Raw genomic sequence first — 24,292 nt, 5'->3', positions numbered from 1 at the left:
TGCTGGTCACCCCGGCCCCGTGCACAGAGGAAGCCGCAGCCGGGGCGATGCGCCTCCCCGCCCCGCAGCAGAGCCCCTTCTTCCCTTCCCACCCGAGGAGACACCGAGATCTGCCTCCGCTCCCCTCGGCCCTCCCCCTCGGCTTCCTCCCTCTCGCCTTCTTTTTATTTTTTTTTTAATTTTTTTTTTTCCTTTTTCCATCCCCTCCCCCGCCTGGGAAGACCTGGCCGCTCCCCCCGCCCCGTCCTCAGTAGCCGCGGGCGCTGGGCGGCGGACGAGCGGCGCGGAGCGGGGAGCCGGGAGCCTGAGCCCCGGGGCTGCGGCCGCCCTCCCCTCCGTCCCTCCTGCGGGCTGCCAGGTATGACCAAGACCCTTCCCAGCGGCGGCCTCTGGGGAAGAGGCAGCCCCCAGAGACCTGGGTGGGCAGGAGCGGAGCTGGGGATGGGGGCTGAGGGGGACTGCCCGGTGCCGGGACCGGGCAGTGCGAGGTAACCAGCGTCTCTAAGGTGATCGATTTTAGCGATGTCATTCTTCCTACGCGGGTCGTTTTTAAAAAGTGATGGGGCTGAGCGATGTCAGGACCTTGAGCTTGGCAGCTGAGATGTTTTGTATAAAGTTCCTGCCTCTTTAGCCTGATGGATATATTTTTGAAAGGACTAAAAGGCCACGCGTTTATCTGTTTCTTGTTTTTCGTATTTAAAGCCGGTTTCACAAAACGGCTTAACGGGACTGAGGCAAGGGGCATATTTACTGGGTTTTCGGGGGTTTGTCTCTGTGCTGTGCCTTCTGCGGGGAGCAGGCAAAGAGCCTCTTCACCCTTCAAAACAAACTCCTTTAATTCTGATTCATCCCCTCAATATTAGCGCTACCATCTCCGCGCTCCTCTGGAATTGACACCAATTTCATCCAGATTCGTCGCTGCTGGAAGCAGATTTATCTTGGAATAGCAAAAATAAAAGACCCGTGCCGAGGTATTTAACTTGCAGGCTTTGTAGAGGGGGGAAACTCCTTTGGATCAGGCGCGGAAAAGCAGAGCCTCCTGCGGAAAGCAGGACCAGGGGATGCCTAAGGAGAGATCAGGGCTTGCTCCCCAAATCCTCCTCTTCTTCCAGGATAGCCCTGGGCTTTAACACGCGAGCACGCAGGAGCGGCCGGCAGCAGCGGAGAGGGCAGAGGCAAGGCGGCCATCCCGGCAAAGCCCTCCCGTCCCCGCCCTTCCTCCGGCCGGTTCCCGGTCTGTGCCCACCCGCAGCCGTGCCGGGGCCGCTGCCCGGCTGGCGGGGCTGGAGCCCCGGAGCCGCTCAGCAGCAGAGCAGCGGCCTGGGCGCGACCTCCTTCCCCTCCGGCTCCGGGAGAGGGTCCCGGGCGGGGAGGGGCGGGCGCGGGGCCGGAGCGGGCACGGAGCGGCCGCCGGCGCTGCGGGAGCGCCGCCCCGCGGCAGCGCCGGGCACCGCGCCGCACCGGCACACAGCGCCGCCGGCTCGCCGTCCTGTGTTCTCCCCGCGTGCGGGAGTTCCGAAATGAGCTGTCACCTCTGCCGTGCAAAATCAGTTCTTCCTATGAGTGCTGGAGCTGCCTAAATTTTTGTAAGAGCCAGGAGCCGCAGAGGGTTTTTTCCCGCAAGTCAGGGAGGAGGACAGCATCCATACACCGCTGTACAGAGTGAGCGCACCTGGAGGAGGGAAGGGGGAGCAGTGGCGGATAAGATTGGGGCAATGGTTTCTTCCAGGGAGTGTGAGATATCAAAAATTTGTTCTCTATTTTTCTCTGTGAATTTTAACTTCCAGGTTATTTCAAGAACAAGGCCAAAAGCGGTTAAAGGAGATGGTTACTGTAGCAGCCTCTGTTATTTCATGGCCTGGAAATTGTATTTAAAATTGTGTAAGCTTAGTTTGAAATGTGTTGACTTTCCTACAAGAAGAAGGAAATCCCATGGTAGAGGCTGCACTGAACAGACCAAGATAAAACACTGGAAGTGTCCAGGAAGCTGGTCTGAATTTTTCTTCTGTCTGAGCTACACTGATGTGTAAATTTCTTCCATGATAGCCTGAAGAGAAACCTATTCTAGTTCTGCTTGACTATAAACCTTTTCCTGAGCATCTGACATGCATTCGGCTCGAGTAAGGTAGATTATAATGACAAAATATTTGAAGGATATCCTAAAAATTAGGTACTTTTTGTCCTGTGGATGTAGAAAGGTTTAATGTTGGAAGCAAGAAATGAGAAGAACTAAAAATAGTTTTACTTGTATGGATATGCCTGGTAGCTGGAATGATACCAAAGTTATCAGCCGAGTTTGGAAACTGGAGGAAGAATTTCAACGTTTTCATATAGCTGGGGATCTCTCTTTCTGGTTTCCATCTTGTCATCTCTCAAGCAATTTGTCATACTTTAAAGAGCTGACTCAAGAATTCCGATTACTGTAAGCCAGCCCAAAATCTGTATGGGAAAGGAGCAAAGGAAAGGAGAGGACAGAGCATCTTTGGGGTGTGGCAGAAGAGTGGAAATGAGTTTTTTTATTGAGGGTTTTTTTTCTTGCAATCAGCTTGAAGCCTTTTCAGGACATTTCCTCCTTCCCCTGGAGGCTGTATTCTCTCTCCCTTTCTCCCACTCGGCAAAGTTATTTTTGCACCCACATACACATTTACGTCCTCATCATCTGGTGAGAGGAGCCCTGAGTTTCCCTTTTACCAGCAGCTTGCACTGAGCTATGGCAACTGCTGACATTGCCTGTCCTTGGAGCTGGCCTCCTCTAAACAGTAGAGATGGGGTTAGTAAATGGATTTTAAATGCATGGCTGGAAATGACAAAGCTGCCTAGCAGGACCACTGCTCTGGTCTGTAATGAGAATTACCATGTTTATCAAGTTCCTTGATTTTCTTCCAGTTATCCTGAAGTGTAGTTAGTTCATTCCCAGTGACAAGTGGTTCATTATAAATGAGGAAAATCTTGGCTTCCAAGACTGCCTTTGTAAGTAGTGAGCACTTGAGTATCGTGTTTCAAATGGAAGGCTCCAAGGCATCTAATGAAAGTTCTGTGCTTTGACTGTTTTGTTGGTTTTTTTTCTTTCTGAAGAGTGGCAGAAGGGAGCCATAGTACTCCACCCATTTGCTTGCAGATAGTCTCTCTATAAAGCAGAGAGAAAAAAATGGGCTTCTTTTTTAACCTAGTTATGAGATCATCTGGGAAGACAACAGCCATCACAGTGGAATGATATCAACCTAGACTTTCTGTGTGAACAAACAGTTAATAGCTGAACTTTCCTTAGGGCTCACAAAGTTCAGCTACAGAGGAATATCAAATATCCAGACCCTGAGGAAAAGCTGAGAAAGGGAGGAGTATTCTAGGGAAAAATAGAAAAATCATTCTCAAGCCTGACATTAGAACTGTCTTGTTCAGCAGCTGTATTAGGGCAAAGCAAATTTAAACCAGCTTTTCTACATTATTAGCACATTATTTATCCACAAACCATGCTATTTTGTGACAGGTTGGAAATAAAGACAAGGAGATACTTCCTCATACAACATGCAGTTAAGCTGTGGAACTCCTGGATGCAGAACATCATGGCTACAAAATTCTATATGTATTCAAGGGAAGACTGTCAAACTGTGGAAGAGAAATTAACTAACGTTTCTTTAAACTACAGAAATTTCTTCTGCTCTAAAGTTCACCAGGTACAACTGGTTGTAAGTTAAGAAACTGTGAGGGAGCAGGGGCATACATGGTTGCCCTGTTCCTATCCCTATCCTCTACCCTAAGCAACCACATTTAGTCAGTGTCAGAATCAGGATTTTAGGACAAGCAGGCCTTTGGTCAGGTCAGGAAGGTATTTTTATATTCTCACGGTAGTATTTTTTTTATTTTGGCACCTTCTAACTTACCCACAGATATGTAAAATAGTAATCCCTCCTCAGATTTAGTGCTAATTGAGCAAAAATGAAACCAATACTTTGAAGGTAACTTTTTATACCAAAGTTAATGTTTAAATGTGCACATTTCTGCTATACCAATAAGCTAGACTGGTGCTAACAATTGGTGTTCCTCTACAAAATCTTGTGCCTGGGGTGATTTTCCAGCTCTGCTTTCAAAACCTTCAGATATCTTTTCATATGACCACATACATCCCAAAGTTCAGATCTGTGAGTCACTGTAACCTCCAGATGTCTTGACAAAGTCCACACATCTCTCCAAAACCCGAGTTAGCTACTTTAAAGCCAGGAACAGTTTCCTTTTATTGTAAAATGTAGTGTATATATATGTATATATATATATATCCTAGTAAGTGGACTCCAGCTCAAAGTTGGTGTTCTACTCTGGCAAAGGTGAACAGTGTCAAAACTGTGCTAAAACAAATCCACCCTCTGAACTTGGCATCAGAAGCAACAAGCTGTGGTTGAACTGTAGTGCATACTTAACTAAAAAATTAGAAATATAACTTACTATAGACAAAATATATGTCTATAGGCTTCTATAGGGTAAAGATGACTCAAAAATCATAGGAGTCACTGGTCCATTATACAGCTTTGAAAGCAACATTCCCACTTCTTTTTCCATATACCCCTACTTTTCATGCTAGATCCTCAGCTAGCCTGTAGCCAGGCTGTTTCACTGGAGAGCACCACTTCTATTATTCTAAACTAAAATGAAGGAAAATGGTTATGTTTGCCCTGGCCTACACTGTCATTGCAATGTAAACCAGAGAGCTTAACCACATACAAATCCTTGAATTGCTTGGCTTTTAAAGTTTAATCATAGATCCTTTATTTTTTCACTGCTGAGGTTTCCATGTAATTGGAATGAAGGATGTTGGAACTGAGCACAGGTTTCCCAGTGGCAGCTGCCAGTAGTTGGATAATGCCATTGGCATCAGTGCTGCCAAAAGAGAAAAATGGTCTTTTCAGTAATGTTTTGAGTTCAGAATCAAGAGTTCTGGGCTCAGTTTCTGGCTCTGCCTCAGACTTCTAACAATGTTACATTTTTCTGCATGTTTCCCAACTACAGATGGGAATAATACTGCTTTTTGTCTTTCCCATTTAAAGTATTAGCTCTTGGTGTGGTGCATCACCCCATCTAGGTGGGGTGTTCCACATGTGACCATAAGGCACAGACAGCACAGTTCCTACAGCCTTTATAGGATGCTGAAAAAGGCATGTGATGAGTAACCTGACTTGTCCTTCCTACTTGGCCGAGCTTTGCTGCATGTATATATAACCAGGAGATTCCTCTACACCAGCAACATTCTCCTTTCCTCATTTGTGTGTCTATCCTAGAAGACCTCGGTTCCCTGGGATAGCAGTTAGCAAAGTGCCATTTTTCATGCAGGCAGATTCATAGTTCTCAGCTGGGTGGGTAATGGAGAACCACTGGTAGCTTTCAAGGTTTTTAATCTTAAGTCTGCTAAAACCACATTTTGGCCATTACATGAAAGAGCACAGTTGGTCAGTTTTCCCAAGGGTTCCTAAGTCTCATGAGTGTAGTCTGTCTATCCATCTCTGCTTGGATCCCAACTTTTGAATGCATTGAGGGTTTTCAATCATGTTCTACCTTCAACTATATAGCTATAGAAAAGAGAAGCAGAAACACAATATGTAACTGCATGCCTTTGGAATAAATAAAACCAGGATGCTCTACCGAGTGGAATGACTCAGACTGCTGTCCATTGAGGGAAAAACAGGTAAAACTCAACTGGTTTCATCTTCCAGTAGGTAGCTCAGCATGGATGCTGGCTGAATTATCTGCACCCATCTTGCTAGAAACAATTGGAAGAGTCAGAGGCAATATGGGGAATATCTGAGGCATTTCTATTTTGAGCAGATGGTAGAATTCTGTTCCACTCATGTCAGCTCTAAAATTGCATGATTATACTTAGAAGATATTAAGATAACTGTGTATATTTCCAAAGTGTATTTTCAAATCTCTCTTTCTTGTTTTAGAAAAAAATAAAATAAAATGGAGCACATGTTACTGCTGTTCATATTTTTCATACCTATATTGGGTCTCAGTAATGGAACAGAAACTGAACAAGATTTTACTTGGCATTTAAAGAAGATTCCCCAGATTGTGAGAGAAAGAACATTCTCCCTTGACAGCCCTAAATTTGAAGCAAAAGCCAAATTAGAGCTGAATAGTGTATGTGGAATTGAATGTCAAAGAAAACTGCCAGTGCCAAGCTTGTCTGACTTGAAAAGCCTCTTATCCTATGAGACTGTTTTTGAAAATGGCACACGGACCCTGACTGAAGTGAATGTCCTCGGAGCAGTGCTTGACCCAGCTGCGAACACAACCACACGAAGGCCTCTGAGAAAGAAGAGGCAGATATATGGAACAGACAGTAGGTTCAGCATCTATGACAAGAGGTTTATGACCAACTTTCCGTTCAACACAGCTGTGAAGATCTCCACGGGCTGCAGTGGCATTCTGGTTTCCCCCAAGCACGTGCTAACAGCAGCCCACTGTCTGCACAACGGCAAGGATTATGTTAAGGGCAGCAAAAGGCTGAGGGTGGGCCTGATGAAGACAAAATCCAGAGGCAGCGGCAGGAAACGCAAAGACGCTAAAAGAAGTAGGAGAGACATTTCTGCAGCCAAAGAGGATTCCAAAGCTGCCACAGAATTAAGGCGACAATCCAAAGGTGATGAGAGAAAGCAGAGGAGATCTGGGAGGAGGCAAAGGACCTCAGATGGCACGCCCTCCTTCCAGTGGACACGGGTGAAGAGTACGCACATCCCGAAAGGCTGGTTTAAGGGTGTCTCTGGGGATATTGCCCTGGATTATGATTATGCTGTTCTTGAGCTCAAGCGTCCCCACAAAAGGAAATACATGGAGCTGGGAATCAGCCCAACAATCAAAATGATGCCTGGGAGCATGATCCACTTCTCAGGTTTTGACAATGATCGGTCTGGGCAGCTGGTCTATAGATTTTGTAGCATTTCTGATGAGTCCAATGATCTGTTTTATCAGTACTGTGATGCTGAGCCTGGCTCCACAGGATCTGGCATCTATCTCCGTCTGAAGGAGCCAAACAAAAAGAAGTGGAAACGCAAGATCATCGCTGTTTACTCAGGCCATCAGTGGGTGGACATCAATGGTGAACAGCAGGATTACAATGTAGCAGTACGAATTACTCCTCTCAAATATGCCCAGATTTGCTTCTGGATACATGGTAATGATGAGAATTGCACACAAGGCTGAAGAGAGCCAAGCCTCACTAGCTTAGCACCCGCACCGCCGTAGAGTGAAAGACAACAGAGACTGGAAGAACATCACTCCACACCAGAATGTTTTTGAACTCTGAGCTCGCAAGTAGTGCTATGGTGACTTAAGGAATACTGAATTGCTAGGGGAGGGGTAGAATTGTCGGACAAAATATTTCTAATTGTAATCGACCTAGATACGCACTTAAAATCCCAAACTATATTTATGTTTGCAGTTGTGATAAATCCAAGTCATTAATGAGAAAAAACATGGCTGCACCTATTTGTAATATTTTTTTCCAGGGGAAGGGTTGAAACATCTCAAACTGGTGTTACTAAACAACATCTATTTTTTTTCCAATGGAATTGCTTTTCTCAGGGTTCTGTTCCAATTCCTCAAATGCAAGCTGTGCATATAGCATGTCACTGTATGTGCAGAATGATCCAGAGAACTGCATGAGAACAAGACATTATTCTGGCATTCTCTAAAGACCACAGGTCCATGTTGAGAAGCAGCACTATAGCTAATAATTGATAGCTTGGAGAACTGCCTCTTCTGGTTGCTGCAGGAACGCTCCCATGGAAATTCCAAATTTATGTAGTTGGGGGTTACACCTTCAAGACAAATTCACTTAATTGCTCAGTGAAAACAGCAAAAAAATATATTAATGAACAAATTTTCCATGTTTGGAAGAAGACACATCTGGACATGGCTTAATGCCTTTAAACATTCTTTGAGAAGCTATAGAAATCTTAAACACACGTGTTTGCCTTCCAATTAATATTTGGAGAGCTGTAGGTTTAGTTTCTAGTCAAATGTTTAGCTTTACCATTGGGGGAAGTCACTGACTCCTGAAGTGGCTACTTGACAATCATTTGGAGCTTCACAGATGATTTATTTTTTGGGTGCTATACATTTCTTCAGTTTTTATAAATTACTTTTATATTAGTTCAGTTTCATAGATAGGATAGTATGTATTAGACTGGGAGTTGGAAATCATTATTTTAGTTTGGCTTTACAGTTTTGCAAAGTGTGTGGTTTTAATCGTGTTATATTCAGACTCCACCTCAACATGATTCACAAGTTTAACTAAAAATTTCTCCCAACTAAATTATAGCACCTCCTGAATGGTAGAACTATCCTGTGCATTATAAAAGGTATCTTGTTGGATAGCAGCAGTAGTTAGCAAATAATTTGGTTCAATATGTTTGCAGAACCACGTATTTAATGAAGACACAAACTGAGCTTGACTTTTACACATCTTTAAACACAAACCACCTTCTTAAAAACTGTTGTTGATTGCTATGTAAGTCTATATATTTTATTTTATGTCAAGATTTTGAAGTACACAGAATTGTTATGGTGCTATGTTAATCTAATAACATAAAAAGATACTGTGCCTTTCTGATCATATCCTTTGGGTTTCAATACTTTCAGAATATTCACCACCATAATATTTAATTTTTTTTTTTTACCATAAATTTATGCTGACCAAAATGCATTTTCTTCCTGTGCAGGAGAAAAAAAATATAACAAGATTTTAAAATATTATTTGTTTGTTGGAATCTTTAAATCATGCTTGTAATATCTTCTGGTGAAATAAGATGATTTTAACCCATTTTTTTGGTAGATGGCTGAAAGTATATAACCTGACACACTGAATGTGCAGGCAGCTCTGTCCTACTATTGCCAAAGCATAAAAATTTAAGACTTGCTTCCATATCATAACCCTAACAATTTTTAATTAATTGGAAGAGATCTCGCTTTAAAGGAAACTATTTCTTTTGATGTCAACTTTTCCAGGGAACACTCAACTTTTCTTCCTTTATTATGTTTTGTTTTTATTTTGTGTGATTGTTTGCAGAAAACTAATAATAATTTTTAAAGTTTAGAAATAAATCTCTAAGACTTTAGGGTCAATTATTTTTTATTGTTGTTAACATCTCTATTAACACGTGTGGCTTTGCTGACAGTAATTTTAAATCACCTCAGTCCGGTATTTAATGCTCTCGCTCTATGCAAGAGATTTATAGTATTCTTTAGTCAGGTCTGTAATGTTTTTCTTAAATGCCTTTTTCCATAGTAACTGTGACAAATAAGGTGCTACATCATTAATCTAATACAAGACAACCCAGGTCCATAGATTTTTTTACAATTATTGTCATTGTTGATTTGGGTCCAAAACTGGTCAAGATAAGGGGGCTTAGTAAATTCCTTATTATTTTGAGTCTTATTTAGGTGTGCGCCTCAGAAGAAGAAATAAAATCTATTTCTTTATCCCTTTGGGAATTGGGAGCAAGGTAAGAATAAAAAATGTTTGATGTCAGCTTCCAAATTGTCTTGTTATAGCTACCTGAAGTTCCCATACCAGGCTGATAAAAACTCTTTCTTTTCAGAGAATCAATACTAGATGCTCAGTGCTTCATTCTGTGGTACTAAGAGATTAAAAAAGGTTGGCCAGAGCGACATAAATATTAATTTAAAACAAACAAACCAACCTCTGTGTCTCAGTGCCCATGCACAAACACATGCAAATATACGGGCTTGGAGAACATGTTGTTTTGATGGAGTTTTGGTGTTGTCAGCATCTTCAGGCCAGGGAATGCAGGTAGAAGACAACACAGACAAAATGTTTCTCCTGTTGTCTCAGCATGCTAGGCAACATTTTGGTTTTCCACTTGGCCCAATAGAGAAAAAAATGCTTTATGTAGGCAATTGTGACTACCTACTACAGGTACTTCTGGAACAGTTCATAAATCAAGTTCTTGCACACAATCCCAGGAATTTCATGTCCTGCATAGAGCTCTCGGTACCCACCACTGCAAATGGGACAAGAATTTCTGAGCCATCTCAGATTTTCTTAAAAACCTGCAGTTACTATCTATTTACCAATAGAAAATACGAGGAGGAAAACATGATCTCAGTAGATCAGATCTTGCTGTTGTCTAGGACACCAGCAGCAAGGCTGGGTTTCCAGCCCTTGTGATGTTTCCCTAAAGGATTTTTCCTCTCTCAGGTATCAGGCTGTACATCATTTCTTTCCATCACTACTAATTGTTTTCTGTAAGAGTTGGTATAGTAGATTGTTTTATTTAACTGTATTCCTGGCTTTCAGAAAAAACAACCTCAGTCAAATCTCTTTTCTCCTAGAGGGCTACTGGAATAAAGTAAATCATATAAAGTCTTATAAAGTCAACAAGTAATTTTTTTTCAGGGCCAAAGATAAACCTCATATGCAAGCCATTAACATGCCCAGACTAGCTTCTGCAAGGTGTCTGTGCATGTGTTTAATCTGAGGCTCTGAGACACACCATGGAAATCAAGGGGGATATCTGCAATGTGAAGAATTAAGTCTAAGTTTGTATCAACTTAACAAAAAAAGGCCAAAATATTATATAGGAAAGTGATTTCTGTTACATGAAGTATAGAGTACACAATGCTTTAATAATTGCTTAAAGAATTCCTTGACTCCTTAAGATTTACCATCTTAATTTTTCAGTTTTATGTGTCTATATGGAGTATGAATCAGCACAAATATGGCTTAAATAAAAAAAAATAACTCATCCACATGTGGAGGAGAGAAGCAGATGGGGAGTTCTTTCTATTCTGCTGATAAGGAATGACCTGGCAGCAAACAGCAAATAAAACAGAAAGAAAAACAAGTAGATGGTATGGAAGACCAGGAAGATGGAGATAGTATGCAAGGGATAAAGAAAGTGTTTGAAGTAACAGATGAAATGGCTGCAAGGTAGCAGAGGTACCTTTTGTGAGAAAGAGTAGGCAGATGGGAGACACAATAGTATGAATTAAGATGTGAAATTCACAAGTTTCATGAACAATTTTTCACTGTTAAAGATAAGCCTTTTCTTCCCAGCCAACAGCAACAAGGAAAGGGCTGTGAGAGGACTCAGGCTGTGCCAGGGACTGCTACCAGGCAGGGGTTTTGACCCTGATCTACAGTCCTTGCCTGAATTTGTAGGGATTGTGCTTCTGTTCATTCAGGGTCCTTGGAAAACAGCAGATCTGTGTTCTGACCAAAAGACTTGGTAGTATCAAGCTCCCAGTACACTGGATCACTAAGAGTGTAGTGAGTAAGGGGAGTTTCTCAAACCTGACCTTTGCTGGGATTCCTGTAAAGGCTCTTCTCCACTGGAAAAAAAAAAAAAAATCATCAAACAAAAAATCTCAGACTTAAGGCATTTAAATGTTGGCTCCATTTTTTGCATGTATCTAGAAATTCTAGGCAATACATTTTTTTTCAAGTGTCTTCTGTTTGTGTTTGGCACCCGTAGAAATTTAATCAACTGCTTCTAATTTTAAAGCACAGATTATTGCAGATAGTTCCATCTACAAATTCATGGATTAAAGAATGAGTGGGAAAAAAAAAAAAGAATGTTATTAAATTGAAAGCTTAAAATTTCACTCTAATCTCAATGGATTTAGAAGTATATTTGAGTCCCCTTTGCACCAGCCTTTTGCTCTGAGTGTTAGAGCATCTAGGTTAAAAAAAAACCCCTCCAGAAGTAGCTTTGAGGATTCTTTCATGTTCTTAGCTTTTTTAAGACTGACAGAAAACTGTATATTTTTAAATGGGCAAAATGACAAGCCATTTGAGAAAATAAATGCAAACCTTTGCTCTGATATTATATGATGCACTTATTATGTCAATAAATATTTTCTGTTGTTTTTCTTTTCCTCTGTCATTATGCAGTTTGTTAGCTATGGTTGTGTTACACAAGCTTCATTCTCTAAGTGCCTGTAATGATTTATCAGTGAATCATCTGGGACGTGGTCTTACAAGATATTAATGTCTTTTCAAACTTGTTCTGGGAAAGAAATCTCCCTGTCTTCAAGATAATTACTCCATGAGCAAATTTGATGAGTAAAAAATTTAGCTCAGCAAGGAAATGACTCACAGTCTATGCCAGAAGTTATTAATTCTAAAATAAGTAATTAGTTCTGTTTGTGCTATTTGCTATAGTTACACTTTCTGCCTTGGAGAGCTCTTGAACCAGGCCAAATTATAAGCATGAAAAATATTATAATCTTAGTTTTTAGGATTATCTTAACTCTGTGCCCTTGAAACTGGTGTGGATTTTATCTCTTGAGGGTAAAAGGAAAGATTTTTGGCTAGGTCAAGAGCTGCTGGAAATATTTAATGGAAAGTTAAGAAATCATTACAGCTGTGATTAACATTGTGTCTAATACAAGCAATATTTACCAGGGGTCTGGCTAGGACTTATCCACCAGCTCTTATATGGGTCATCACATGGGGGAAAAGTAAATACCACAGGGAAATAAAAAGGATTGAAAGCTTTTTGACCTGTAAAAAAGTCCTTTTGGGGCTAGTAACAGGATCTAAGTGTTTGCATTGCTGAAATCTACTTTTTGCAATGATCTGGGAGAATGTCTTGGTGCCTGAGAAATGTTTCTCAGCCTCCATACAGGGAGCACAAACAGAGACCCAGAGGTGACAGCTGTGTCCTCTGCAGGCCATTCCCAAGCCACTGGTACGGATGTGGTTTCTTTGGTGGAGGATATATTCCAACACGTTGTGGATTGCACACTCCCATGGGTCTTGGGGGACTTGAACTGGAATCTTATCCAAATGTCTATTCAGCCCTAAAATGTTCCCATACAACCCAGATCCTTGTGCAGGTATTTTTCCAGTTGAACTCCCATTGCCCACAGTATTTAATAAATGTTCAAAAGGCCTTCCCCAAATATCAGACACACAAATCCTCCAAAGTGGCACCTTATGCTGTTTATTATGCAGGTATTCCTGACGAATCATTCATTCCTTCTGCTTCAAATACGTCTTTAGATCTTGATAATGGCTAATTCTTCAGTTGTTATTGCTAAGAAAAGGGATCAGATGTACTGGAAAAGCCACACAAATATTTACTTGGGGTTCTTGGTAATTATGTACATACCATACTTTTTGCAGTTGCTATGGCTCTACTTCTTTTCCATGTGAAAGAGTTTGAAAACTTTGGATGAAACCATATTGGGCTGGTTTTCAGACAAATTACTCAGCTGCCCTTTGGCTGCAGTTGCAGCATTCTCCCACTCCTCCCCTCCAGTTCAATTTCCAAATTTATGGATGAAATGCTGTTTAAAGCTTTGCTTAATCTAGGATGAAAGCAGCCAGGAGACAGCACACAGCAGTGGACCCTCTCTGTATCTTTCTCTGGACATTTTGAAGCAGGGAGAAGAAGAGGACAAGAGAAGGCAAAGGTGAAGCCCATGAACAACAGCAAAAAAGCTCAGTGCCTTACCGAGTGGAATAAAATGTGATTTCTATTTTTTCCTACTGTCAAAGGCAACATTATTTTATGTATTTACAATTCATTTGTGTTTTCTTGAATGATTCATCAGCTAAATATTTTTGGCTCTGTACAGGAATGAACCAACGGTAGTGGGGATACAACATGGCCTTGAACAACAGCAGGGGCTTCCCCTCCTCAAAACACACACACTGAAAGAGAATGCTAAATTACCCCAAAGGGAATTACTAGTAATAAAAAGAGGGGGAAAAGTCACCTCCAAGAAAAGCACCAATGGGATATTTGGGAAAAAAGTATATGCATAAAGGAAATGGAGACTTTATAGGTACGTGTGGCATATGGTTTTTTCTGCCATGGTTGTCTGTGCAGGACACTGATGTATTCCAGAACTGTGGTGAGTTACATGGTCAAAGAAAACCCCCCTGCTGGTTGTTTATCCCACCACCACCCCTACAACATGGACCTACTGTGCTACCAAACCCTCACTGCTTGTTGTGAATTTGAGCTCAGACCTGGCCTTCAAAAATGGTGGATGTGACCAGAGGCTTCCAAGGATGTGGCCACTGACATTTTAGGTTTTATACATTTTCCTCTGCATCTACATGGAGGATGTATGAAGCCATTTTTAATAACAGTGGTTTGAAACAGTAAGCTCTTGTGAACAAATGCTGCATCACATTCTCCTCTCATTTACGACGCTTGGTCTTGAAGGGAAATTTGACCCAAAACATAGTATATATATTTACTTGTAGAAAGTTATACACTAGCCATTTGTGACCTCTAAATTTCTTTCAGAAAGAAATAAAAAGGAAGCCAATACTCAAAAGGGAAAGCAGCTTTGTCAGTGTTCAATTTACTGCTCAATTTACTTCCTTGCTTGCCAATTAACCTGGTACAACAGGGATCTGTGATCCAATAATGCTGCTCATTCGATTGATGTGCGTGCATCCTTCAGTTCTTGAAACTGATTTTCCTTACCAGTTCACACTAGATAAAATCAGGCATCTGTGTGAAAACAGTGTTCACAAGTTTAAAAAAAACCCACAAAAACAGCTGCCATTAATTGTATTTCATTATTTCATATAAGTTTCCAACTCCATTTCATTCTTTCCTGCCTATCTTGGATTCTTTCTAAATGAGACAGAATTCCACATTTAATTTTTTTTAACTGTGCCCATTTTGGATTGTGACCTCATTTTCTACTCTAACACCAAACACCTAAAATTAAAATAAATGAAATAATGCCCAAGCATTGCTGTGTAACAGGGAGCTTGGGTTACTGTTTAAGAGAAGCCACTTCAAGTTGCTATTAAAGTAACAGCTGCAAGCAGAGAATGAAAGGCAAAATCACTGAAAGCAAACCAGTGTTCATAGCTCTAAGACAACACATCAAATCTGGAGCTAGCCCTGGGAAATGCTTTTGTAAGCCTTGAATCAACGTAAACACAGGCTGCCAGCTGAAGGAACAATCTTGTGACATCCTTACAAAACAGCTCTGGGAAGCCCTGACAGCTCCTCCTGCCACAGATGCTGATGGAGAGAGAAGCCACGGGCTCTGGACCCGAGCAGCAGTCACAGGGTTTAATCTCTTAGGCACATCCTATTCTCCAGAGGAAACTGTATAAATTTCACAGCAAAAATAGCAATGATTTGAGGCTATTAATCAAGTTATACTAACTGGGCTGCAATTGGCTCCAATCACAAGATCCACTGTAATGACAGTTTCCAATAAAAGGCAAATGATCCCTGACGGGGAGATCTGCCTGTGTGGGATCCACATCTGCTCAACACCTGCAGAAATCTGGCAGAAACTTTGCCAGTAGCTGGCTGTGGGTGATGTTTATTACGCCAGTTATTTGAGCCTACTGCTAAGGTAGTGTCTTGTTGCAGCAGCACAGCCTTCTAGGGCTAATCCAAGGACAAAGCCTGGAAAAGGGCAGTTACAGATGTTTCAGATGGGTCTTGCAGCATTTCTTTGCATACCATTTGTGGAAGAGAACATCACAACTCTACAGAAAGGGCAGAATCTTCATACTCCAGTATGTACAATGCACCTGGCTTCCCTCCCCTTCTCCCCAGCACAATTAAACAGCACAAATTAAAAGCACTGAAAGTACTGGAAAGAACTTAAGAAATGCCATGCTTCATCATATCCCTATTCCAAGCCCTTTCTTTAACACTCAAGGTGAAGCCAGGGCAGTAAGCACAGCCTGCTTGCCAAAGCCAGGCTGGCCCTCATGTGCTCATCCCTTGCCACAGCTGTCAGAGCCCACAGGCAGAGCCAAAATTACACAGCCCTGGGACAGAGGGGTGCAACCACCTACTTTTCAAGGCCACAATGTAATTTTCTTTTTTAATTTGGCAAAGACTAGGCTCCCAGGTAAGTATTTTTAGACACATAAGAATTCAAATTTCTAGATCCAGAAGCCAGCTCCCTCTTTGTAATTTGAAAGCAAAATTTTTGTAAATTTTTAGGCTCGTCTGGTAGCATCACTGTGGAACCAGCTCCTGGTAGAAACATGATAAAGATAGAGCTCAGAGATACAAGACTGGTGGGAAACAAAAATACCTATGGAGCAGATAATTGCTAAAATAATTGCTAAAATAAAATAACAGCCATTCTTAAAATTATTTGACAGGATTTTTTTTTTCTCCTACCTATTGACTCTGTGCATGGAGAAAAATTGGTTTGTTTTATTTTGTTTTGTTTTTATTCTAGTGAGATTCCAATATTGTCTCTTAGCAGAGAGCTTTTAAGGCAACTCTACCAATTACAGAATTAAGATTTCAGCAGATATTGTTACATGCCCTGGGGCAATCCAAAGTCAGTAGGGATGGTGATGATGATCAACCTACTGATGAGAATGGGTTTTGGGAAAAAAACAAACAAAAAAACCCAAAACCAAAACCAACAAAAACCATTCCAGATATTATGGCCATTAGTACCCATGAAACTTTGTATGAGAAGAGAGCAGTTTGGACTTGTGTCCTGCCTCTCACTATTGTTCCTCCCATATTCACAGCTGGGATGGTTTGAAATAGCTTGGTTTTTGGTGAGGATGGTTCTTTTCCTTGCACAGGTTTCTTTTCCTTGCTACCTGTGTCACATACACATGCCATGAAAGAGTGTAACTAGCAAGGGAAAGAAACTTGTGCTCTCAACCTGTTAATGCTACCACCATCCTTATCTGAGGCATCTAAAACATGCTGGGTCCTATCTCTTCCCTCACCTCTCCCATCATTCTCCAGAGACCTGCAGCTGCTTCTTGTTTCTGTCCCTTTTGCCAGGTGCATGAGCAAGCCACGTGCTGGAGAAACAGAGTCTGAGGATCCTGCGTTTGAGGGTCTGAGGAGGATGGATAGTCCCATCTCCCCCAGAGCCCCTCTGCCCTACCCTCTTTGCAGTGTGATGAATTCTCCCAGGACAGTTCCTGATGCAAAAAGGAATACAACCACGTGAAAAGCAGGATGTGGAGAGACATTCAGCCCACAGCTTTCCTCTTCCTTCACAAATTTCTTCTTATTTTATAAAGATTAAGCAGTGTTCTGAGTCTTACTAATGTCACAAAGAGTCCAACAGTAATGGTCTATACTAATATTATTTAAGCAGTCAAATTTCTCCCTTTTAAAGTTTTTAAAAATTATTTCCTTTTAGAATTTTTATTTCTGTTCTTCTTTTCTCTTTCTTTTTTTTTTTTTTTTTTTTTTTCCAAAATGGCTACACACTATGAACCAAAGTATCCTGAAGGGCAATTGCTAAAAATACAGTTCTTCAGGAAGGTCTTTAAGAGCACAGAGGAGCATAGGCTGACCATAACCCAACAGTACAATCCTTATGGGGAAGGCACAGGTGCCACAGTTGAACAGAGTGCAGAGAATACCAGATTGAACCTAGAAAATTTGATCAGCAAGAAAAGTTTGAGGACAAAGGGCATAAGCCAAAAGCATGATCATGATAACTGTCCAAATACCATCACTGCTACTGAAAAGAATTAAGAGGGTATCCCTGTGGACAGAAGAAATAACAATTCAATGTACAGCAAGGAATGGTCAGGTAATACAGCAAAGAAACCCCAGCAGCTCTCTCAGGGTGAAGGTGATGATGTTCTTCAGCGGTGTTTGGAAAGGCTGTGGAAAGATGGAAGTCTTCTAGAAAAATCTGCTTTGTATTACCCAATTTTGGTTTTATAGCAGGGAACTAGAGTAGATATATGTGATTCCTATCTTATCACCCTGCCTAACAGTCCCAAAGTGGAAACTTCACATGCTCTGAATGCATTGCCTTCGCAGTGGAATGCAGAAAGCTGCGTTGGTCTTATTTATCTGTAGCAGGAAGCCAAATTTTAAATGAAACAGTATGGATAGTTATACTGATCTTTTATATCGGCAATCAAATGCTTTGGCTAAGAGAAAAATATTGTATCTCACACCAGAGTCTGTCCCAGGAAAGCACAGACTGGATCAGCTTAGATCTTTAGTTCAGCTAGGGAAAAATGATCTCGTTTCAGTTGCACCTCTCCTCATCTCTGACAGATCTATCAAAATATTGGATTTGCCAGTTCAAGTCTCCAGCCACTGTAGGTTCAGTTTTGAATGGAAAAGTGTGGCTGGAATACTGAACTCTACTAGAAAAATAATATTCTCAAAGCCTGCTAGCTATTTTAAAGTTCATTAAATGACAGAAGCACATCCATGACAGGTTCTTCATGCAAACTGCGCTGAACTTCATTTTAAGATTTCCAGAGCAACCACTTGCAATACTGTAGTGGTTACTAAAGTTAAATTGGTTAAAATATAAGTTAGGACTATTCCTACAGTAGCCTTGAAAGGGTAAAGGTACATCAAAGACAGCATTGCTGGTTTGGGATGGGGGATTTTCCTTGCTAATGACAAAAGAAGTTCATGGGATATAGCCTGGCTTAGGTGTTACTGCTTCCAGGGCTTGCAACCCTTTTGCAGCTCTCTGTTTCTCTAAAATATGCAGTTGAATGGAATGTAGATGATTTGCCCATTTCTCAGTACACACGCCTCATCTAAAGAGAGATGGAGCTTGTTAGTGATATGTTTGCAAATTCTTGGAGGTATTTCTAAAAGCTGTTAAAAGCACAAACCACCCAAATCCAGCCTGCAACATCTGTTGGGGGAAAAGAAAAAAAGAACCTGTCTGAAAAATCCACAGGCTAAACGACATAGTAGGATTAGAGTCAATCTTGATGATCAGTCATGAAGTCAAATGTCTAAAGAAAGAAAATATTTTAACAGATACATAAGCCACTTTATTAGAGTAAATAATTTCCAGGATTCTAAAATCCCAGGGAAATCAATCCTAGATACAAAATACTATATTTTGGGTGGACAGAGCACTTAACACTTCTCTAAATTACATTTTTCTTCACTGAATATATATATGTAAGACATATATATCAAGACCTAATATTACATCTTAGTAATCATCAGGAATGTAATCTGTCAGGTTATGTTTTAAAACCTCCAGAAAACAACTCTTCACTTAGGAACCACAAGATGCACTTTTTTTGAGATACTGGATATTTTTTGAAATACTGGAGAAACCAGGTAGTAAGTATCTGTCATCCAGCAACATGGTCAAAGAGCTGCTCATGAGAAATAGATTTACTTGGTATCTCAGACTAAAGAGTGTGGGGAGCATTAGAGAATTACACACACACACGTTGGTTTTATAATTGCTACTTACAATCCTAAAAAATATATGGGCATTTAAATAGAAAAATCTGTTTACTACGTAATCTTTTTATGTTATATTGAAAAAAACCAGCATTTTTTGGTATGATTTCTCTTAGTGGGAATCAGCACTCTTGTCTGCACACGGACTATGGTAAACAGGTGTTTTCATCTGCATATTTTGGATTTTAAAATATAAAGTTCAAAAGAGAAAAAAAATATTCAAATAAGTAGCCTCATTTAATTTAAAAAAAGTTTAGGAAGATGCTTAAAAACTGTCCATGCACAAGCCCAGATGCACTGCTAGGTGATGTGTATACAACTGGAATTAATGGAACTGTGATTTCAAAATTAGGTTCAGTGTGTTGAATGCTGCCTTACTTCTCTCCTTGTCTGGGCCTCCACCCTGCCTTAGAGAGTAAAACATTTCAGCCATCCTACAGAGTCACAGGCAGACAAATATTTTGAGAGAGAAGCACATTTCCAGTACAATTTGCCTTGGAGCCTAAGGTTCTTACGGCAAATTCTGCACACTCAAATCTTGAAGAAAACAAAAAGAGGCAAGCAGCTGGATTTCCATCAATTACATTTTTGAAATGAGAGTGACAGGAAAGTAACTCAGGCACAACACTGCAAACTTTCACAAAGAGAACTACAATATTTGGGACCCAGGCAGCAAGGAAGTCACCAGCTACCTGTAATCTTAAATGTATTTAATTATCTATATTTATTTTATATTTCAATATATATTCAAAATCAGGACAGCTGACATCCCATAAAACACAGAGCTGGGAAAGCTCAGTGTGTGTGCTCACCCCTGAGCAGCAAGGATGCTAGACAGGTGCTCCATACTGTGATGATGGGAGAGGTGAGCTGGGAAGTGGGGATTTAACACACTGCTGGAAACCTCTCTTTTCAAGCACAAAGGGGATGATGTGCTCTATCTCCCAAAGGCTTGCCCACAGAAATAGATCCTAAACCATAATCTCAAAGTGGCTGTGAGCTTTCGTGCAAAGGAAGATTCAAAGATGCTCTATCACCTAAACAAGATTTGTATAGTAAGACAATCTTATTTATGCAGTACACTGGTTTCAGTGTTACTATTTCCCCCCTCTCTTTCTTCCTTTGTTAAAAACGTAAGTTTTTCTGTGTTTCAAAAGAGAAGCGCTCTATTTTCTGTCTTGATGTTTTTCAAAACAAATTCAATACTGCTCTTTCAGTTGGCTGGAGACAGTGTGGGATTATTAAAGAAAGGAAGAATCACAAAAAACCCTCTTGATTGATCAACTCAGACTGACAGGGTGTAATTACAGACACATCGTAGACACATAAGGCATAATCTTAAAATTAACTTCAGAATTTAACTTGTCCTACACTTGCATTTCAGTGGGATTTTAAAAAAATCCCTTTTATTTATATGCAGTCACACTTAGAGTATGAAAGACTATTTCTTTTAAAGCTTGGTGCCTGCTTGCAGCTGTAAATTGTTCTTGTACACAAAATCTTTTTGTTGACATTTAATACCCACACTGCAGTCCTGCAGCAGCTTACAAGGCTGAGGGCACAGAGCTGCCCCTCCCTGGTACCCACAATGTACCCTGTATCCTGTACCTCTGTACCCACAATGTTCCAGTGCCCATCTCCTTCCTCAGTTACAGACAGCCAGCAGCCCCAAGAGCAAGAACACACCATCTATCCCCCACAGCATTCCCTAGTGCATCCATCTTCTCCTTCCCCTCCTTAACACAATACTATCCCCTCTCCCACACTGTCAGCCTCTTTCTAGGCTTGGGTAGGCAAATTACAGACAAAGACTACGGAAAGGTGATGTTCTTGGGAGGGCAGGGGAGGATTCCTCCTACCCTGGTGTGTCACCAGATCTCATCAGTCCCTGCACTTTCCTGGAAAACAACTAACCTGTCTCCAACTACAAGTTTAAGTCTGAAAGATTGGCTCAGATTGTGCAGGATGTGCCTCCACTGGTGCACTCAGTGGTACCAAATCTCTGCTTCCAACAGAGCGGGATAGTGCTTTGGCAGGACCTGCAGGACCTCTAAAAATAGATGGCTACTTTAGAATTTGAGGTAAATGGAGAAATCTCTCCCAGCATAATAAACTATATTTTGAACATATTTTAAAAATATGTTCAACCATGAGCATTTTAACGTAGGTGCTTTACCGTGCTGGGCAGGGTGGACATTCACCAACCCTTCCACAGGTTCTCCAACACCATCAGAGAACAGGTTTGCCCTCTTTAGTTATTGCAGTGGATGTCACAACCAGACACATTTCTTCACTTGTTTCAGTTTCTGTTTCTGGTCTACCACCTTTGCTAACTCTCAAAGGCTACTATTCTTACACCTCTAATTGCATGCAGAGATGTCTTGGACAATGAAACAAGCATTGGGCTTCTGCTGCCCATATCACTTGCAGAGTTTAATTAAGGGTAGGGAAGAGGTGGTGATGATTTAGGAGCCAAGATCTGGAGCAGAAAAAATAGCAGTGTTGTCTGCTTTAAAATATGTATAGCCTCTCCTTCTGCAGTCCCATTTCTGAAATTCTTATTTCAACCCCTTGTTACCACTCTGTGTCTGCCACTTCCCACACTGCTCACAGCACTAGCAGTGTATAACACATGGAAAAAAGATTTTCTATTTTATTAAAATTTCTGATATATTTCAGGTCCTGGAATATCTGAATCACTAACTCAGTGTATTATCTTTGTGTCACTGCCACTACTCCTACAACAGCAAGTTTCACTTGGCTTGGCATTAAGAATTATTGGGATTTTTTTCCTTCCCCATGCAGAATAAGTTATCTGAGAATGCAGCTCTTATTCTGGGATGAGAGATGGGGAAGGAGGGGTAGGAAAAAATGTTCATATCACAAAGACAAAACAATGTCAGCTGTGGCTACAGGACATTTCATGAACTAGATGCACTCTGCTCCTAGTAAGTAGTACCCCATAATATCAAAGCAAATTGGAAGCAAATCTTCCTTTCTTCCCCTTACCCCAGAACAGCTTTTGCTCTTGACTTTCCTACTTGTTTTTAGGGCAAGTCACTAACCTTTGCAGCTGCCTTACTAAATTTTAAGAATGGAAGTTCAGGTAGCAGCCGGATTGTGCAACCAGCCTGAAAGGCTAAGGATCTTAGAAGGCAACTTAGAGATTTAGTTCTCACCATCCAAGCTTTCATCTGTAGAAACACATCAGTCTAGATCAGCATCAATCTAGAAGCCACCAATTCAAGCTACAGTATATTTACAGCTAAAACTTTCAAATAAAGCCAATTACAAGTAATGAACAAATCAGCAGTGAAGTGCAATAGGAGGAAATGCTAGCTCCAAACATTCAAAAAATATGAGATCGTTCTTCAGAATGAATTTGATTTTTTTTCAAATCTTTACAGTCCTCTGAATGCAGGTTCTCCAGATGTTTACCACTATTTAAGGCACTCTTTAGCTTAAGGGGGAAGCTACAAAAGCCTCATGTGGTCAGAGGTGCCAGCTTTTAAAGAAGTCAGCACACAGGTCAGAAAGAACTTGGATAAAGGACATATCAGCTGTCTGAAATCTGTCCTCCCCTCATGAAAAATGCAGGGGAAGGAGACAGTTTCTTCTTTCCACAGATGGGAGCACTCCTTTCCTCCCACTCTTCCCCACAGCTTGTATTGAAAAGTGGTTAGTCATAGCAGGACACAGACACGTTCGTGCCTGGATGATGAAACTCAGATGATAACAAGAACATGTTCTTGTCTACAGTCCAGGAGACAACCACGTGGTTCCCTTGCAAGCCAGATTTTACAATTCCTTTGTGCCAGGGAGAGCAAGTCACTTTTGTTTAGCCTTAGTCAGCATTCAGGGAAATACACCAGTTTTACTTCCCACAGTGAGCAAACTTCTCGATGCTTTTCCTCCAAGTTTCCTTTTTGGCCAGGCTTCTATTTGCTCGCAGGGTAATAAATCACACACACACACACAGACACAGCTGTTGGCCATGACATCTACAGAAAACTAACCAAAATCAGGATCAAGGGCTGTGGACATTGATGAAGCTGATGCAGAAAGTCAATTACTCTGCAGCAGGGGCATGTACCTGGCAAGGAGAAATCCCTCACCCTGAGGTCTGGCCCCTTGAAATATGTGACATTGTAAACATTCATTTGCAATTCAGTGAGTAGTAGCTCATCATCTGAATTTGAGTAAGATACTAATGAACTGCTCTAAATATATTTACTTGTTTGGTTAAGATTCTCCCCTGAAAATGCTGTCCTCACTTTGAGGAGACATGCACAACACAGTGGTAAGAAGTTGAGCGTTGTCTGCATTTGGCAAGACACAGGACACAGGCAGGGTAGGAAAAACCATGGTGAGCCCTTCTGGGGGCATTTACTGACTTTGTGCAGGTCCTCAGGCTCAAATAATGAGGAAACACAGCGATTTCTGAACCTTACCCATTTTTAGTCCAGAAAATTGGGATGCAACTGAGAGCTCATCATAAGGCTGATGTAAAATCAATGCCCCCTTCATCCTGCCCCAGGGCACTGTGAGTGCAGCAGTGCTAGGTGGTGGCACTGTGACACGAGGGTTCTGGGGTCCCTCAAGTGCAGCCCCCCAGGCACCATTCCACCCAGCACCCTTCCAAGGAAGGCCTTCATGGTTCTGGGACAGTCCCTGTGTCCAGGAGGCTCAGGGGCTGTTCCTACCTGAGGCTGCCACACACTGGGCACGGCTGAAAACAGCTGGGAATGGTAGCGAGATGAAATTACTTTTGGGGTTACTCAGATACATAAAGGAAACTACAAAAAACAATCCTCTAGCACACACTTGGAAATTACTTGGCTGCAAAACTGGTGCAATGAGTGCAGAAAGCTGTAGATGTGGCACTTAGGGACATGGATGAGTGGTGGAGGTGGCAGTGTTAGTGTAACTGTTGGACTCTACGATCTTTGATATCTTTTCCAATCTAAATGATTTTATGATTCTATAAAAATCATTCCCATATGCAGCAGACTCATCAATCAGTATCAGGACCTAAACACATTTTCCCCCTCTCAAAGTATGTTATTGTGCTCAACATCTTAATGAGTATGAAACTGGCAACAAGATAG

General features: G+C 41.3%; 1 protein-coding gene across 2 annotated transcripts; it reads left to right on the top strand.

Annotated features, from left to right (window-relative positions):
• The first annotated feature begins 207 nt into the window (after nucleotides 1–207).
• On the top strand, nucleotides 208–13,716 carry PRSS35 (serine protease 35). 2 transcript variants are annotated; one of them, XM_014263664.2, is made up of 3 exons: nucleotides 208–358; nucleotides 3,488–3,674; nucleotides 5,934–13,716. In XM_014263664.2, exon 3 carries the CDS (start codon nucleotides 5,950–5,952, stop codon nucleotides 7,189–7,191), a length of 1,242 nt encoding a protein of 413 aa, XP_014119139.1. In that variant the 5' UTR covers nucleotides 208–358; nucleotides 3,488–3,674; nucleotides 5,934–5,949; the 3' UTR covers nucleotides 7,192–13,716. The 2 variants fall into 2 exon arrangements, with proteins under 2 accessions (XP_014119139.1, XP_014119138.1); XM_014263663.2 differs by lacking the exon at nucleotides 3,488–3,674 and having other exon boundaries at nucleotides 209–358.
• Nucleotides 13,717–24,292: the final 10,576 nt, after the last annotated feature.

The sequence above is a fragment of the Pseudopodoces humilis genome, chromosome 3 (assembly GCF_049639895.1).
Source record: "Pseudopodoces humilis isolate 2021_Gansu_Grassland_sample_001 chromosome 3, ASM4963989v1, whole genome shotgun sequence".
Taxonomy (NCBI): domain Eukaryota; kingdom Metazoa; phylum Chordata; class Aves; order Passeriformes; family Paridae; genus Pseudopodoces; species Pseudopodoces humilis.
The sequence above is the reverse complement of the archived record's forward strand: the minus strand, read 5'-3'. Positions and strand labels throughout refer to the sequence as shown.

Excerpts from the sequence above, each read along its gene's own strand:
- PRSS35 (XM_014263664.2), top strand. The coding sequence starts at position 5,950 with ATGGAGCACATGTTACTGCTGTTCATATTTTTCATACCTATATTGGGT.